Here is an 18,533-nt window from a genome sequence, read left to right on the forward strand (position 1 = left end):
GAGATGTCCGATAACATCGGACTGCTGATATTATCGGCTGATAAATGCTTTAAAATGTAATATCCGTATCGGTTGGAAAAAGTCAAATGTATGACTTTTTAACTGTAGCCAGTTTTTATTTGCACCAATCAGTGTTTGCAGTGTATGATAAAACAACATTGGTGGTAAAGATAGGTGCAGCTTACACATTATGCACGCAGTACATCATTTGTATGAATGCATTCAGAAAACATGTCAATAAAAGTACAGCAAACAAACTGTAAAAAAAGGTAGAAAAGATGCATGGTAATTTCAGGCTGTGTGACATTCTGACACTACTTCCAAGTGTCATTCATCTGATTGATTGACAGCTCCACTAATGATGTACTTGATACAACATGGCAATTAAAAGTGATGAAACACACAAGCTTTGATTGACAGCTCCACTAATGATGTACTTGGTACAACATGGCAATGAAAAGTGATGAAACACACAAGCTTTGATTGACAGCTCCACTAATGATGTACTTGATACAACATGGCAATGAAAAGTGATGAAACAGACAAGCTTTGATTGACAGCTCCACTAATGATGTACTTGATAGAACATGGCAATGAAAAGTGATGAAACACACAAGCTTTGATTGACAGCTCCACTAATGATGTACTTGATACAACATGGCAATGAAAAGTGATGAAACACACAACCTATGATTGACAGCTCCACTAATGATGTACTTGATACAACATGGCAATGAAAAGTGATGAAACACACAAGCTTTGATTGACAGCTCCACTAATGATGTACTTGATACAACATGGCAATGAAAAGTGATGAAAAACACAACCTTTGATTGACAGCTCCACTAATGATGTACTTGATACAATATGGCATTGAAAAGTGATGAAACACACAACCTTTGATTGACAGCTCCATTATTGATGTACTTGATACAATATGGCAATGAAAAGTGATGAAACACAACCTTTGATTGACAGCTCCATTATTGATGTACTTGATACAACATGGCAATGAAAAGTGATGAAACACAACCTTTGATTGACAGCTCCACTAATGATGTACTTGATACAATATGGCAATGAAAAGTGATGAAACACACAAGCTTTGATTGACAGCTCCACTAATGATGTGCTTGATACAACATGGCAATGAAAAGTGATGAAACACACAAGCTTTGATTGACAGCTCCACTAATGATGTACTTGATACAACATGGCAATGAAAAGTGATGACACACACAAGCTTTGATTGACAGCTCCACTAATGATGTACTTGATACAACATGGCAATGAAAAGTGATGAAACACACAAGCTTTGATTGACAGCTCCACTAATGATGTACTTGATACAACATGGCAATGAAAAGTGATGAAACACACAAGCTTTGATTGACAGCTCCACTAATGATGTACTTGATACAACATGGCAATGAAAAGTGATGAAACACACAAGCTTTGATTGACAGCTCCACTATTGATGTACTTGATACAACATGGCAATGAAAAGTGATGAAACACACAAGCTTTGATTGACAGCTCCACTATTGATGTACTTGATACAATATGGCAATGAAAAGTGAGGAAACACACAAGCTTTGATTGACAGCTCCACTAATGATGTACTTGGTACAACATGGCAATGAAAAGTGATGAAACACACAACCTATGATTGACAGCTCCACTAATGATGTACTTGATACAACATGGCAATGAAAAGTGATGAAAAATACAACCTTTGATTGACAGCTCCACTATTGATGTACATGATACAATATGGCAATGAAAAGTGATGAAACACACAACCTTTGATTGACAGCTCCATTATTGATGTACTTGATACAATAAGGCAATGCAAAGTGATGAAACACAACCTTTGATTGACAGCTCCATTATTGATGTACTTGATACAATATGGCAATGAAAAGTGATGAAACACACAAGCTTTGATTGACAGCTCCACTAATGATGTACTTGATACAACATGGCAATGAAAAGTGATGAAACACACAAGCTTTGATTGACAGCTCCACTAATGATGTACTTGATACAACATGGCAATGAAAAGTGATGAAACACACAAACTTTGCTTGACAGCTCCACTAATGATGTACTTGATACAACATGGCAATGAAAAGTGATGAAACACACAAGCTTTGATTGACAGCTCCACTATTGATGTACTTGATACAACATGGCAATGAAAAGTGATGAAACACACAAGCTTTGATTGACAGCTCCACTAATGATGTACTTGATACAACATGGCAATGAAAAGGGATGAAACACACAAGCTTTGATTGACAGCTCCACTAATGATGTACTTGATACAACATGGCAATGAAAAGTGATGAAACACACAAGCTTTGATTGACAGCTCCACTATTGATTTACTTGATACAACATGGCAATGAAAAGTGATGAAACACACAAGCTTTGATTGACAGCTCCATTATTGATGTACTTGATACAACATGGCAATGAAAAGTGATGAAACACACAAGCTTTGATTGACAGCTCCACTAATGATGTACTTGATACAACATGGCAATGAAAAGTGAGTTGGCACTTTGGAGCTGCTGATCCATAGCCATCCATGTTGTGTTTGTAGACTTTGAGTGGGTGTGGGACGACAGCAGCCGCTCCACGGCCACGCTGCTGAGTGGCGACCATCGCGAAGTCAACTTCCACTCCGAGTACAGCTGTGGGACCGCTGCCATCCGCGGCTCCAAGCAGCTGGGGGAGGGGCAGCACTTCTGGGAGATCAAGATGACCTCGCCTGTTTATGGAACTGACATGGTAGGGGACTGTGAGCGGTGTATACAACCCACATGGTAGGGGACTGTGAGCGGTGTATACAACCCACATGGTAGGGGACTGTTAGCGGTGTATAGAACCAACATGGTAGGGGACTGTGAGCGGTGTATACAACCCACATGGTAGGGGACTGTTAGCGGTGTATAGAACCAACATGGTAGGGGACTGTGAGCGGTGTATAGAACACAACATGGTAGGGGACTGTGAGCGGTGTATAGAACACAACATGGTAGGGGACTGTGAGCGGTGTATAGAACCAACATGGTAGGGGACTGAGAGCGGTGTATAGAACCGACATGGTAGGGGACTATGAGCGGTGTATAGAACCAACATGGTAGGGGACTGTGAGCGGTGTATAGAACCAACATGGTAGGGGACTGTGAGCGGTGTATACAACCCACATGGTAGGGGACTGTGAGCGGTGTATACAACCCACATGGTAGGGGACTGTGAGTGATGTATAGAACCAACATGGTAGGCGACTGTGTGCGGTGTATAGAACCAACATGGTAGGGGACTGTGAGCGGTGTATAGAACCAACATGGTAGGGGACTGAGAGCGGTGTATAGAACCAACATGGTAGGGGACTGTGAGCGGTGTATAGAACCAACATGGTAGGGGACTGTGAGCGGTGTATAGGACCAACATGGTAGGAGACTGTGAGCGGTGTATAGAACAAACATGGTAGGGGACAGAGCGGTGTATAGAACCGACATGGTAGGGGACTGTGAACGGTGTATAGAACAGACATGGTTGGGGACTGTGAGAGGTGTATAGAACACAATATGGTAGGGGACTGTGAGCGGTGTATAGAACCGACATGGTAGGCAGCTGTGAGTGATGTATAGAACCGACATGGTAGGCGACTGTGTGCGGTGTATAGAACCAACATGGTAGGGGACTGTTAGCGGTGTATAGAACCAACATGGTAGGGGACTGAGAGCGGTGTATAGAACCAACATGGTAGGGGACTGTGAGCGGTGTATAGAACCAACATGGTAGGGGACTGTGAGCGGTGTATAGGACCAACATGGTAGGAGACTGTGAGCGGTGTATAGAACAAACATGGTAGGGGACAGAGCGGTGTATAGAACCGACATGGTAGGGGACTGTGAGCGGTGTATAGAACAGACATGGTTGGGGACTGTGAGAGGTGTATAGAACACAACATGGTAGGGGACTGTGAGCGGTGTATAGAACCGACATGGTAGGCAGCTGTGAGTGATGTATAGAACCGACATGGTAGGCGACTGTGTGCGGTGTATAGAACCAACATGGTAGGGGACTGTGAGCGGTGTATAGAACCAACATGGTGGGGACTGAGAGCGGTGTATAGAACCAACATGGTAGGGGACTGAGAGCGGTGTATAGAACCGACATGGTAGGGGACTATGAGCGGTGTATAGAACCAACATGGTAGGGGACTGTGAGCGGTGTATAGAACCAACATGGTAGGGGACTGTTAGCGGTGTATAGAACCAACATGGTAGGGGACTGTGAGCGGTGTATAGAACCAACATGGTAGGGGACTGTGAGCGGTGTATAGAACCAACATGGTAGGTAGCAGTGAGCGGTGTATAGAACCAACATGGTAGGCAGCAGTGAGCGGTGTATAGAACCAACATGGTAGGCAGCAGTGAGCGGTGTATAGAACCAACATGGTAGGCAGCAGTGAGCGGTGTATAGAACCAACATGGTAGGGGACTGTGAGCGGTGTATAGAACCAACATGGTAGGCAGCAGTGAGCGGTGTATAGAACCAACATGGTAGGGGACTGTGAGCGGTCCAGCACCAAAAGGCCTAACGCTCCTTCCTTCTTTCCTTCCTTCCTTCCTTCCTTCCTTCCTTCCTTCCTTTCTTCCTCCCTTCATTGCTACAGATGGTGGGCATCGGCACCTGCGACGTCAACCTAGAAAAATACAGACACACCTTCTGCAGCCTGCTAGGGAAAGACCTGGACAGCTGGGGCCTGTCCTACACTGGTACTGTGTGTCCTACACTGGTACTGTGTGTCCTATACTGGTATTGTGTGTCTTATACTGGTATTGTGTATCTTATACTGGTACTGTGTGTCTTATACTGGTACTGTGTGTCCTATACTGGTACTGTGTGTCATACTGGTACTGTGTGTCCTATACTGGTACTGTGTGTCTTATACTGGTACTGTGTGTCCTATACTGATACTGTGTGTCAGACACTGGTACTGTGTGTCAGACACTGGTACTGTGTGTCCTATACTGGTACTGTGTCTCTTACACTGGTACTGTGTGTCCTATGCAGCCCTTTGAGACACTAGTGATTTAGGGCTATATAAGTAAACATTGATTGATTGATTGATATACTGGTACTGTGTGTCTTATACTGGTAGTGTGTGACCTACACAGGTAGTGTGTGTCCTACACTGGTACTGTGTGTCCTATACTGGTACTTTGTGTCCTATACTGGTACTGTGTGTCTTACACTGGTATTGTGTGTCTTACACTGGTACTGTGTGTCCTATACTGATACTGTGTTGTCTTATACTGGTACTGTGTCTCTTACACTGGTACTGTGTGTCCTATACTGGTACTGTGTGTCTTATACTGGTACTGTCTCTCTTACACTGGTACTGCGTGTCCTATACTGATACTGTGTGTCTTATACTGGTACTGTGTCTCTTACACTGGTACTGTGTGTCCTATACTGATACTGTGTGTCTTATACTGGTACTGTGTCTCTTACACTGGTACTGTGTGTCCTATACTGGTACTGTGTCTTATACTGGTACTGTGTGTCCTATACTGATACTGTGTGTCCTATACTGATACTGTGTGTCCTATACTGATACTGTGTGTCTTATACTGGTACTGTGTCTCCTATACCGGAACTGTGTGTCTTATACTGGTACTGTGTGTCCTATACTGGTACTGTCTGTCTTATACTGGTAGTGTGTGTCCTATACTGATACTGTGTGTCTAATAGTGGTACTGTGTGTCTTACACTGGTACTGTGTGTCTTACACTGGTACTGTGTCAATTACACTGGTACTGTGTGTCCTATACTGATACTGTGTGTCTTATACTGGTACTGTGTCTCTTACATTGGTACTGTGTGTCCTATACTGATATTGTGTGTCTTATACTGGTACTGTGTCTCTTACATTGGTACTGAGTGTCCTATACTGGTGCTGTGTGTCTTATACTGGTACTGTGTCTCTTACACTGGTACTGTGTGTCCTATACTGGTACTGTCTGTCTTATACTGGTAGTGTGTGTCCTATACTGATACTGTGTGTCCTATACTGGTACTATGTCTCTTACACTGGTACTCTGTGTCCTTTACTGGTACTGTGTGTCTTATACTGGTACTGTGTGTCCTATACTGGTACTGTGTGTCCTATACTGGTACTGTGTGTCCTATACTGGTACTGTGTGTCCTATACTGGTACTGTGTGTCCTATACTGGTACTGTCTGTCTTATACTGGTACTGTGTGTCCTATACTGATACTGTGTGTCCTATACTGGTACTGTGTGTCTTATACTGGTATTGTGTCTCTTACACCGGTACTGTGTGTCCTACACCGGTACTGTGTGTCCTACACCGGTACTGTGTGTCCTACACCGGTACTGTGTGTCTTACACTGGTACTGTGTGTCCTATACTGGTACTGTGAGTCCTATACTGGTAGTGTGTGTCTTACACTGGTACTGTGTGTCTTACACTGGTACTGTGTGTCCTACACTGGTAGTGTGTGTCTTACACTGGTACTGTGTGTCTTTCACTGGTACTGTGTGTCTTTCACTGGTACTGTGTGTCTTTCACTGGTATTGTGTGTCCTATACTGGTAGTGTGTGTCTTATACTGGTATTGTGTGCCCTATACGTGTAGTGTGTGTCTTACACTGGTACTGCGTGTCTTTCACTGGTATTGTGTGTCCTATACTGGTACTGCGTGTCTTTCACTGGTATTGTGTGTCCTATACTGGTACTGTGTGTCTTACACTGGTACTGTGTGTCTTACACTGGTACTGTGTGTCTTACACTGGTACTGTGTGTCTTATACTGGTATTGTGTGTCCTATACGTGTAGTGTGTGTCTTACACTGGTACTGTGTGTTTTACACTGGTACTGTGTGTCCTACACTGGTAATGTGTGTCTTATATTGTTAGTATGTGTCCTATACTGGTACTGTGTGTCCTATACGTGTAGTGTGTGTCTTACACTGGTAGTGTGTGTCTTACACTGGTACTGTGTGTCTTACACTGGTACTATGTCTCTTATACTGGTATTGTGTGTCTTACACTGGTACCGTGTGTCTTATACTGGTATTGTGTGTCTTACACTGGTAGTGTGTGTCTTACACTGGTACTGTGTCTCTTACACTGGTACTGTGTGTCTTATACTGGTATTGTGTGTCCTATACGTGTAGTGTGTGTCTTACACTGGTACTGTGTGTCTTACACTGGTAGTCTGTGTACTACACTGGTACTGTGTGTCTTTCACTGGTACTGTGTGTCCTATACTGGTAGTGTGTGTCTTACACTGGTACTGTGTGTCTTATACTGGTATTGTGTGTCCTATACATGTAGTGTGTGTCTTACACTGGTACTGTGTGTCTTACACTGGTAGTGTGTGTCTTACACTGGTACTGTGTCTCTTATACTGGTATTGTGTGTCTTACACTGGTACTGTGTGTCTTATACTGGTATTGTGTGTCTTACACTGGTAGTGTGTGTCTTACACTGGTAGTGTGTCTCTTACACTGGTACTGTGTGTCTTACACTGGTAGTTTGTGTCTTACACTGGTACTGTGTGTCTTATACTGGTATTGTGTGTCCTATACGTGTAGTGTGTGTCTTACACTGGTACTGTGTGTCTTACACTGGTAGTCTGTGTACTACACTGGTACTGTGTGTCTTTCACTGGTATTGTGTGTCCTATACTGGTAGTGTGTGTCCTCCACTGGTAATGTGTCTTATACTGTTAGTATGTGTCCTATACTGGTACTGTGTGTCTTATACTGGTACTGTGTCTTTTATACTGGTAGTGTGTGTCCTACACAGGTAGTGTGTGTCTTACACTGGTACTGTGTGTCTTACACTGGTACTGTGTGTCTTACACTGGTACTGTGTGTCTTACACTGGTATTGTGTGTCCTCCACTGGTAATGTGTCTTATACTGTTAGTATGTGTCCTATACTGGTACTGTGTGTCTTATACTGGTACTGTGTCTTTTATACTGGTAGTGTGTGTCCTACACAGGTAGTGTGTGTCCTACATTGGTACTGTGTGTCCTACATTGGTACTGTGTGTCCTACATTGGTACTGTGTGTCTTACACTGGTAGTGTGTGTCCTACACTGTTAGTGTGTGTCTTACACTGATAGTGTGTGTCCTACACTGGTATTGTGTGTCTTTTACTGGTAGTGTTTGTCCAATCCTCCTGATGTGATTGTGTGTGACAGGGTTGTTGCACCACAAAGGAGACAAGGTCAACTTTGCTTCCCGCTTCGGCCAGGGCTCCATCATCGGGCTGCACCTGGACACCTGGCATGGCACGCTCACCCTCTTCAAGAACCGCAAGTGCATAGGTGGGTATGTGCCAGTGCATAGGTGGGTATGTGCCAGTGCATAGGTGGGTATGTGCCAGTGCATAGGTGGGTATGTGCCAGTGCATAGGTGGGTATGTGCCAGTGCATAGGTGGGTATGTGCCAGTGCATAGGTGGGTATGTGCCAGTGCATAGGTGGGTATGTGCCAGTGCATAGGTGGGTATGTGCCAGTGCATAGGTGGGTATGTGCCAGTGCATAGGTGGGTATGTGCACGTGCATAGGTGGGTATGTGCCAGTGCATAGGTGGGTATGTGCAAGTGCATAGGTGGGTATGTGCCAGTGCATAGGTGGGTATGTGCCAGTGCATAGGTGGGTATGTGCCAGTGCATAGGTGGGTATGTGCCAGTGCATAGGTGGGTATGTGCCAGTGCATAGGTGGGTATGTGCCAGTGCATAGGTGGGTATGTGCAAGTGCATAGGTGGGTATGTGCCAGTGCATAGGTGGGTATGTGCCAGTGCATAGGTGGGTATGTGCCAGTGCATAGGTGGGTATGTGCAAGTGCGTAGGTGGGTATGTGCAAGTGCATAGGTGGGTATGTGCCAGTGCATAGGTGGGTATGTGCCAGTGCATAGGTGGGTATGTGCCAGTGCATATTTGGAATGTGCCAGTGCATAGGTGGGTATGTGCCAGTGCATAGGTGGGTATGTGCCAGTGCATAGGTGGGTATGTGCCAGTGCATAGGTGGGTATGTGCCAGTGCATAGGTGGGTATGTGCCAGTGCATAGGATAAAAAAGGTCATCTAAATAAAAAAAGGTAATCTAAATCACTTTAAAACATTTGTCTGAGGACTAAAATGTCCTACTTGCTGTACTAAGTGTTGCTGCCAGCGACCTCCACAATAAAAGCTTCTACTTCTCAATGCACTAGGTGTTGCTGCCAGCGACCTCCACAATAAAAGCTTCTACTTCTCAATGCACTAGGTGTTGCTGCCAGCGACCTCCACAATAAAAGCTTCTACTTCTCAATGCACTAGGTGTTGCTGCCAGCGACCTCCACAATAAAAGCTTCTACTTCTCAATGCACTAGGTGTTGCTGCCAGCGACCTCCACAATAAAAGCTTCTACTTCTCAATGCACTAGGTGTTGCTGCCAGCGACCTCCACAATAAAAGCTTCTACTTCTCAATGCACTAGGTGTTGCTGCCAGCGACCTCCACAATAAAAGCTTCTACTTCTCAATGCACTAGGTGTTGCTGCCAGCGACCTCCACAATAAAAGCTTCTACTTCTCAATGCACTAGGTGTTGCTGCCAGCGACCTCCACAATAAAAGCTTCTACTTCTCAATGCACTAGGTGTTGCTGCCAGCGACCTCCACAATAAAAGCTTCTACTTGTCAATGCACTAGGTGTTGCTGTCAGCGACCTCCACAATAAAAGCTTCTACTTCTCAATGCACTAGGTGTTGCTGCCAGCGACCTCCACAATAAAAGCTTCTACTTCTCAATGCACTAGGTGTTGCTGCCAGCGACCTCCACAATAAAAGCTTCTACTTGTCAATGCACTAGGTGTCGCTGCCAGCGACCTCCACAATAAAAGCTTCTACCTCTCAATGCACTAGGTGTTGCTGTCAGCGACCTCCACAATAAAAGCGTGTACCCCATGGCGTGCTCCACGGCAGCCAAGAGCAGCATGAAGGTGATCCGGTCCTGCTGGGTGCCCACCTCCCTCTTGTACCTGTGCTGTGCCCGCCTGCGCCACCTGCTGCCAGACTGTGTCCACACGCTGGACGCTCTGCCGCTGCCACCCGGGCTCCGCCTGCTGCTCTGCAACAAACTGGGTTGGCTGCTCAACCTCCACAGTGTGGCCCCAGAGGACCTCTCCACTCTGCCTCCCTCAGCGGGGCCGTCTTCCTGCCAGAGCGACTCGGAGGGTTGTGTGTCCGACCCCGAGGCCTGCCAGAGGAAGAGATGCCGCTGGACTTGAGCCAGGCAGACCACGCTCTGGACGTGTGCGCGGGTAGGTTCTGGCAGTCTTTAAGACCCTAGTCTGGTAGTAGGTTCTGTCAGTCTTTTGGCCCCTAGTCTGTTCTCTCAGTCTTTGGGACCCTAGTCTGGTAGTAGGTTCTGTCAGTCTTTGGACCGTAAGTATGTTCTGTCAGCCTTTGGGCCCCTAGTCTGGTAGTAGGTTCTGTCAGTCTTTGGACCGTAAGTATGTTCTGTCAGCCTTTGGGCCCCTAGTCTGGTAGTAGGTTCTGGCAGTCTTTAAGACCCTAGTCTGGTAGTAGGTTCTGTCAGTCTTTTGGCCCCTAGTCTGTTCTCTCAGTCTTTGGGACCCTAGTCTGGTAGTAGGTTCTGTCAGTCTATTGGCCCCTAGTCTGTTCTCTCAGTCTTTAGGACCCTAGTCCGGTAGTAGGTTGTGTCAGTCTTTGGGCCCCTAGTCTGGTAGTAGGTTCTGTCAGTCTTTAGGGCCCTAATCTAGTAGTAGGTTCCGTCAGTCTTTAGGACCCTAGTCTGGTAGTAGGTTCTGTCAGTCTTGGGACCGTAAGTCTGTTCTGTCAGTCTTTGGGCCCCTAGTCTGATAGTAGGTTCAGTCAGTCTTTGGGCCCCTAGTCTGGTGGTAAATTCTGTCAGTCTTTGGGCCCGTAGTCTGATAGTAGGTTCAGTCAGTCTTTGGGCCCCTGGTCTGTTCTGTCAGTCTTTGGGCCCCTAGTCTGGTGGTAAATTCTGTCAGTCTTTGGGCCCCTAGTCTGGTAGTAGGTTCTGTCGGTCTTTGGGCCCCTAGTCTGATAGTAGGTTCAGTCAGTCTTTGGGCCCCTAGTCTGTTCTGTCAGTCTTTGGGCCCCTAGTCTGGTGGTAAATTCTGTCAGTCTTTGGGCCCCTAGTCTGGTAGTAGGTTCTGTCAGTCTTTTGTCCCCTAGTCTGTTCTCTCAGTCTTTAGGACCCTAGTCTGGTAGTAGGTTGTGTCAGTCTTTGGGGCCCTAGTCGGGTAGTAGGTTCTGTCAGTCTTGGGACCGTAAATCTGTTCTGTCAGTCTTTGGGCCCATAGTCTGATAGTAGGTTCAGTCAGTCTTTGGGCCCCTAGTCTATGCTGTCAGTCTTTGGGCCCCTAGTCTGGTGGTAAATTCTGTCAGTCTTTGGGCCCCTAGTCTGGTAGTAGGTTCTGTCAGTCTTTGGGCCCCTAGTCTGGTAGTAGGTTCGGTCAGTCTTGGGACCGTAAATCTGTTCTGTCAGTCTTTGGGCCCATAGTCTGATAGTAGGTTCAGTCAGTCTTTGGGCCCCTAGTCTATGCTGTCAGTCTTTGGGCCCCTAGTCTGGTGGTAAATTCTGTCAGTCTTTGGGCCCCTAGTCTGGTAGTAGGTTCTGTCAGTCTTTGGGCCCCTAGTCTGGTAGTAGGTTCGGTCAGTCTTCAGGACCCTAGTCTGGTAGTAGGTTATGTCAGTCTTTGGGCCACTAGTCTGGTAGTAGGTGCTGTCTGTCTTTAGGACCCAAGGCTGGTAGTAGGTTCTGTCAGTCTTTAGGACCCTAGGCTGGTAGTAGGTTCTGTCAGTCTTTAGGACCCTAGTCTGGTAGTAGGTTCTGTCAGTCTTTAAGACCCTAGTCTGGTAGTAGTTTCTGGCAGTCTTTAGGACCCTAGTCTGGTAGTAGGTTCTGTCAGTCTTTGGGCACCTAGTCTGGTAGTAGGTTCGGTCAGTCTTTAGGACCCTAGGCTGGTAGTCGGTTCTGTCAGTCTTTAGGACCCTAGTCTGGTAGTAGTTTCTGGCAGTCTTTAGGACCCTAGTCTGGTAGTAGCTTCTGCCAGTCTTTGGGCCCCTAGTCTGGTAGTAGGCTCGGTCAGTCTTTAGGACCCTAGTCTGGTTGTAGGTTATGTCAGTCTTTGGGCCCCTAGTCTGGTAGTAGGTTCGGTCAGTCTTTAAGACCCTAGTCTGGTAGTAGGTTATGTCACTCTTTGGGCCCCTAGTCTGGTAGAAGTTCTGTCAGTCTTTGGGCCCCTAGTCTGGTAGTAGGTTTGGTCAGTCTTTAAGACCCTAGTCTGGTAGTAGGTTATGTCAGTCTTTCGGCCCCTAGTCTGATAGTAGGTTCAGTCAGTCTTTGTTCCCATAGTCTGTTCTGTCAGTCTTTGGGCCCCTAGTCTGGTGGTAAGTTCTGTCAGTCTTTCGGCCCCTAGTCTGGTAGTAAGTTCTGCCAGTCTTTGGGCCCCTAGTCTGGTGGTAAGTTCTGTCAGTCTTTGGGCCCCTAGTCTGGTAGTAGGTTCAGTCAGTCAGTGTTTGTGCCCCTAGTCTGGTAGTAGGTTCGGTCAGTCTTTAAGACCCTAGTCTGGTAGTAGGTTATGTAACTCTTTGGGCCCCTAGTCTGGTAGTAGGTTCTGTCAGTCTTTGGGCCCCTAGTCTGGTAGTAGGTTTGGTCAGTCTTTAAGACCCTAGTCTGGTAGTAGGTTATGTCAGTCTTTCGGCCCCTAGTCTGATAGTAGTTTCAGTCAGTCTTTGTGCCCATAGTCTGTTCTGTCAGCCTTTGGGCCCCTAGTCTGGTCGTAAGTTCTGTCAGTCTTTCGGCCCCTAGTCTGGTAGTAAGTTCTGCCAGTCTTTGGGCCCCTAGTCTGGTGGTAAATTCTGTCAGTCTTTGGGCCCCTAGTCTGGTAGTAGGTTCAGTCAGTCAGTGTTTGTGCCCCTAGTCTGGTAGTAAGTTCTGTCAGTGTTTGGGCCCCTAGTCTGGTGGTATGTTCTGTCAGTCTTTGGGCCCCTAGTCTGGTAGTATTTTATGTCAGCCTTTGGACCCGTAGTCTGGTAGTATGTTCTGTCAGCCTTTGGGCCCCTCATCTGGTAGTAAGTTCTGTCAGTCTTTGGTCCCCTAGTCTAGTGGTAGGTTCTGTCAGTCTTTGGGCCCTAACCATTCTTTCTCCATTCAAAGCCCTTCTCTGCTAGGAAAATGAGCCTAGGTTCGGTCAGTCTTTAGGACCTTAGTCTGGTAGTAGGTTATGTCAGTCTTTGGGCCCCTAGTCTGGTAGTAGGTTCTGTCAGTCTTTGGGCCCCTAGCCTGGTAGTAGGTTCGGTCAGTCTTTAGGACCCTAGTCTGGTAGTAGGTTATGTCAGTCTTTCGGCCCCTAGTCTGATAGTAGGTTCAGTCAGTCTTTGTGTCCCGAGTCTGTTCTGTCAGTCTTTGGGCCCCTAGTCTGGTGGTAAGATCTGTCAGTCTTTGGGCCCCTAGTCTGGTAGTAGGTTCTGTCAGTCTTTGGGCCCCTAGTCTGGTAGTAGGTACAGTCAGTCAGTGTTTGGGCCCCTAGTCTGTTCTGTCAGTCAGTGTTTGGGCCCCTAGTCTGTTCTGTCAGTCTTTGGTCCTCTAGTCTGGTAGTAGGTTCTGTCAATGTTTGGGCCCCTAGTCTGGTGGTATGTTCCGTCAGTCTTTGGGCCCCTAGTCTGGTAGTATTTTCTGTCAGTCTTTGAGCCTGTAGTCTGGTAGTATGTTCTGTCAGCCTTTGGGCCCCTCATCTGGTAGTAGGTTCTTTCAGTCCTTGGGCCCTTAGTCTAGTGGTAGGTTCTGTCAATCTTTGGGCCCTAACCATTCTTTCTCCATTCAAAGCCATTCTCTGCTAGGAAAATGAGCCTAGGTTCGGTCAGTCTTTAGGACCCTAGTCTGGTAGTAGGTTATGTCAGTCTTTGGGCCCCTAGGCTGGTAGTAGGTTCTGTCAGTCTTTGGGCCCCTAATCTGGTAGTAGGTACGGTTAGTCTTTAGGACCCTAGTCTGGTAGTAGGTTATGTCAGTCTTTGGGCCCCTAGGCTGGTAGTAGGTTCTGTCAGTCTTTGGGCCCCTAATCTGGTAGTAGGTACGGTTAGTCTTTAAGACCCTAGTCTGGTAGTAGGTTATGTCAGTCTTTCGGCCCCTAGTCTGATAGTAGGTTCAGTCAGTCTTTGTGCCCCGAGTCTGTTCTGTCAGTCTTTGGGCCCCTAGTCTGGGGGTAAGTTCTGTCAGTCTTTCGGCCCCTAGTCTGGTAGTAGGTTCTGTCAGTCTTTGGGCCCCTAGTCTGGTAGTAGGTTCAGTCAGTCAGTGTTTGGGCCCCTAGTCTGTTCTGTCAGTCAGTGTTTGGGCCCCTAGTCTGTTCTGTCAGTCTTTGGTCCTCTAGTCTGGAAGTAGGTTCTGTCAATGTTTGGGCCCCTAGTCTGGTGGTATGTTCCGTCAGTCTTTGGGCCCCTAGTCTGGTAGTATTTTCTGTCAGTCTTTGGGCCTGTAGTCTGGTAGTATGTTCTGTCAGCCTTTGAGCCCCTCATCTGGTAGTAGGTTCTGTCAGTCCTTGGGCCCTTAGTCTAGTGGTAGGTTCTGTCAGTCTTTGGGCCCTAACCATTCTTTCTCCATTCAAAGCCATTCTCTGCTAGGAAAATGAGCCTTGGTTCGGTCAGTCTTTAGGACCCTAGTCTGGTAGTAGGTTATTTCAGTCTTTGGGCCCCTAGGCTGGTAGTAGGTTCTGTCAGTCTTTGGGCCCCTAGTCTGGTAGTATGTTCGGTCAGTCTTTAGGACCCTAGTCTGGTAGTAGGTTATGTCAGTCTCTCGGCCCCTAGTCTGATAGTGGGTTCAGTCAGTCTTTGTGCCCCGAGTCTGTTCTGTCAGTCTTTGGGCCCCTAGTCTGGTGGTAAGTTCTGTCAGTCTTTCGGCCCCTAGTCTGGTAGTAGGTTCTGTCAGTCTTTGGGCCCCTAGTCTGGTAGTAGGTTCAGTCAGTCAGTGTTTGGGCCCCTACACTGTTCTGTCAGTCTTTGGTCCTCTAGTCTGGTAGTAGGTTCTGTCAATGTTTGGCCCCCTAGTCTGGTGGTATGTTCTGTCAGTCTTTGGGCCTGTAGTCTGGTAGTATGTTCTGTCAGCCTTTGGGCCCCTCATCTGGTAGTAGGTTCTGTCAGTTCTTGGGCCCTTAGTCTAGTGGTAGGTTCTGTCAGTCTTTGGGCCCTAACCATTCTTTCTCCATTCAAAGCCATTCTCTGCTAGGAAAATGAGCCTAAATTCGGGATTATAAACCACCAGTTTGTCCTACGCTTTGTACTCTGCCGCGTGGCTCACTTATGGATTGTGCTTGGTTGACGACCATGATGCAACTGAGGACAACAAACAAATGCAGTGAAAGAGTGTTTGATTGTTACAGTTCGCTCACTGCAGGTGGGGCATTGTCCTTATTTAGAGCTTCTAACAGGAAGTAGAATGCAGTTCTGTCTTGTAGCCGTCCATAGCGCCTCTACCTGTATGTATTCTCCATTCATCACTCCAAGCAACATTTGGAAGTTTTACAATATAACTAAAACAATTCTTACTCACTAAAGCGTCCCATGTGTGACCTCTGTATTTGTACCTGCTATCAAGCTAGCGTCGTTAGCATTATCTGAAGTGCTAACACATTTAGGAGTGTCTGTTAGTTTTATTAACTTACAACGACATTCTTTTTGTGTTGTTTCACTTTCACAAATTCCTCAGTGAATCCACCAGAAGGCCAACGTGGAGTTATTGAGTCTGTTTAGCTGATTGGAGAGCGAGTGACTTCTGTTTTGTTTGATCAGCCCTTTTACTGCCCTGTTACAGGCACTGTTTGTGAACAACTAAGGTATGTAGATAAATATGTATATAATGTATATGTCTGCCACTTATGCGGCTAATATATGGAAAAATAATAGTGTTGGTGTAAAATGTAGTGGGCGTGGGTTATATCCTGCTGCGCTCTACATTTATAGTCCAGCATATATGCTACAATGAAACTTTTCAAAGCGGGTTACAGGACAGAAAATCTTTCATGGAGATGGCCTAAAAACCTCGGTTTTTATTTTCACTAGAAACATTTCCAAAAATGGATGTAATAAATATTTTAGGGCTGGGCAACGATTAAAAATTTTAATCAAAGTTAATCGCACTATTTCTCCGATCAATCGCGATTAACTGCATTGTATACGCAAAGCCCAATAATGAATTCAAAAGTAGTGTGTAGTGCACCTTTATTGGAATATTCTCCCACATGAACAAAAGCGCCAAAATATTTGTTGTGCAAACACAATTTAAATCAGTCCTTGTTAAACAGTAGCAGTTAAATAGCATATTTTGTGAAAATCAACTCAAAAAATGTAAATACAAACATTTAAGCTTATTGCCACTGCCAGGGTATTTAAGTTATCCTGTTTGTTATGGAAAATAAATATAATCTACATACAAATCTCTGAGCCACAATCATAACATCTGAACAGGCAATTTCTGAGGTAACAGCAGGAACATTTTTTGATCAGGGATCTTATGTTTAAAAAACCTATATTATAGGTAGTGGGCTGTTTTAGGGAATTTTTGATCAAATTATCCGTAGTAGCAATATTAATAATGTTGTGTTTATTCTGCGTAGTGCACTTAAAATAATTATGACCATATCTAGGAATTGATATGATGGGAATTTTCCGATTGTTTGCTTGGTGCTTTGATAAACTGAACGCATATACATGGTACTATATTGTGATGTTATGAGAACTACCCTACCCAGCATGCAACAGGAGTGACGCGCATGCGTGGTAGCCCGGTATAGGTTGTGTCGCCATGACGGCATCTTGTATGTTGTGATATGCACGCTCTGAAAGTAAACGTTAAGAACTCAGCCAACACTCCTGGTCTGCATTATTCATAAATAGACAGACAACACAAATACTCCGCTGCTTCACAGGCCGCTGGATGTAGCCGGCAAAGTATTCCCATGCTAGCTAGCCGGTCTAGCAAGCATGCGTCATTCAGTCCAAAACGGCCCGATCTATCCACATCCAGAATTGTCTGGCGGTCGTAAGTGATCCCGGAGTGACCACGCTGTAAGCCAGCCAGGAAATTTGCAGAATTGTCCGGTATTTTTGCCAAATGTTCCATCTTTACCAAGAGCCCCTCGACGCCGGGCGACGCCATCTTGTTAAGAAAAGGCGTTAACAAAATAAAAGCATGTAAACAACATACGCAAATGTGCGATAAAATAATTGTCGGCGTTAATAGATTGATGAGTTAACGCGTAATTAACGCATTAATTTGCCCACCTCTAAAATATTTATATATTTTTTAATCAGTTTTTGAAAATGATCATTTGGAACGGGGGGATGAATAAGGATCACAATTCAGATGTCGACCGTTTCTTTTGTGCAGCCCGTCCGCCAGTGTTCAAGGACGTCACTGAGGAAGCAGCACGTCGCCATGGAAACGTCTTCATTCCAGTCAGTGTTGCCGGCAGAAGGGTGCATAAAGAAGTAGTCATGCTATGCAAACACCATTGTGGACATAAGTGGACTGTAAGTACTTCATCAACTCTTTCACATCTTCACCTAGCAACATTAGTCTTTCTCACAACTTGTCTCTTAGTTACAATCTTTTACAACACTTGTGTGTCTATATTCATGCCTCCACTGCCGTTATATTCAAAGAAAAATGTTATCTTTTTACTTTACTCTGTGTGTGTATATATATATATATACATATATATATATATATAAATAAGTATTTAGTCAGCCAGCGATTGTGCAAGTTCTCCCACTTAAAATGATGACAGAGGTCTGTAATTTTCATCATAGATACACTTTAACTGTGAGAGACAGAATGTGGGGAAAAAAAATCCAGGAATTCACATTGTAGGAATTTTAAATAATTTTTTTTATAAATTATGGTGGAAAATAAGCATTTGGTCAAGCATTCAAAGCTCTCACTGATGGAAGGAGGTTTTGGCTCCAAATCTCACGATACATGGCCCCATTCATTCTTTCCTCAACACGGATCAATCGTCCTGTGCCCTTAGCAGAAAAACAGCCCCAAAGCATGATGTTTCCACCCCCATGCTTCACAGTAGGTATGGTGTTCTTGGGATGCAACTCAGTATTCTTCTTCCTCCAAACAGGACAAGTTGAGTTTATACCAAAATGGATACATGGAGGCTTCACGGTGGCAGAGGGGTTAGTGTGTCTGCCTCACAATACGAAGTTCCTGCAGTCCTGGGTTCAAATCCATGCTTGGGATCTTTCTGTGTGGGGTTTGCATGTTCTCCCCGTGAATGCGTGGGTTCCCTCCGGGTACTCCGGCTTCCTCCCACTTCCAAAAACATGCACCTGGGGATAGGCCCCTCCCACTTCCAAAGACATGCACCTGGGGATAGGTTGATTGGCAACACTAAAATTGGCCCTAGTGTGTGAATGTGAGTGTGAATGTTGTCTGTCTATCTGTG

The 18,533-nt window shown here is 45.7% G+C and overlaps 1 protein-coding gene across 4 annotated transcripts in view; it reads left to right on the forward strand.

Moving 5' to 3' along the window:
• The window catches only part of spsb3a (splA/ryanodine receptor domain and SOCS box containing 3a), a 32,595-nt gene that overhangs the window by 8,001 nt on the left and 6,061 nt on the right, over positions 1-18,533 (forward strand). For 2 of the 4 annotated variants that reach the window (XR_009803810.1, XR_009803811.1), the window contains exons 4-8: positions 2,609-2,796; positions 4,694-4,796; positions 8,256-8,381; positions 9,961-10,358; positions 17,468-17,610. Coding sequence is in view for 2 of the 4 variants with exons in the window: in XM_061884448.1 (XP_061740432.1) it covers positions 2,609-2,796; positions 4,694-4,796; positions 8,256-8,381; positions 9,961-10,325 (782 nt within the window). In the remaining 2 variants the exon portion in view is untranslated. Of the gene's footprint in view, positions 1-2,608; positions 2,797-4,693; positions 4,797-8,255; positions 8,382-9,960; positions 10,359-17,467; positions 17,819-18,533 lie in introns of those variants that run through there. The other 2 variants (XM_061884448.1, XM_061884447.1) reach the window with 2 other exon arrangements.

Source organism: Nerophis ophidion, linkage group LG23 (assembly GCF_033978795.1).
Source record: "Nerophis ophidion isolate RoL-2023_Sa linkage group LG23, RoL_Noph_v1.0, whole genome shotgun sequence".
NCBI classification, from domain to species: Eukaryota; Metazoa; Chordata; class Actinopteri; order Syngnathiformes; family Syngnathidae; genus Nerophis; species Nerophis ophidion.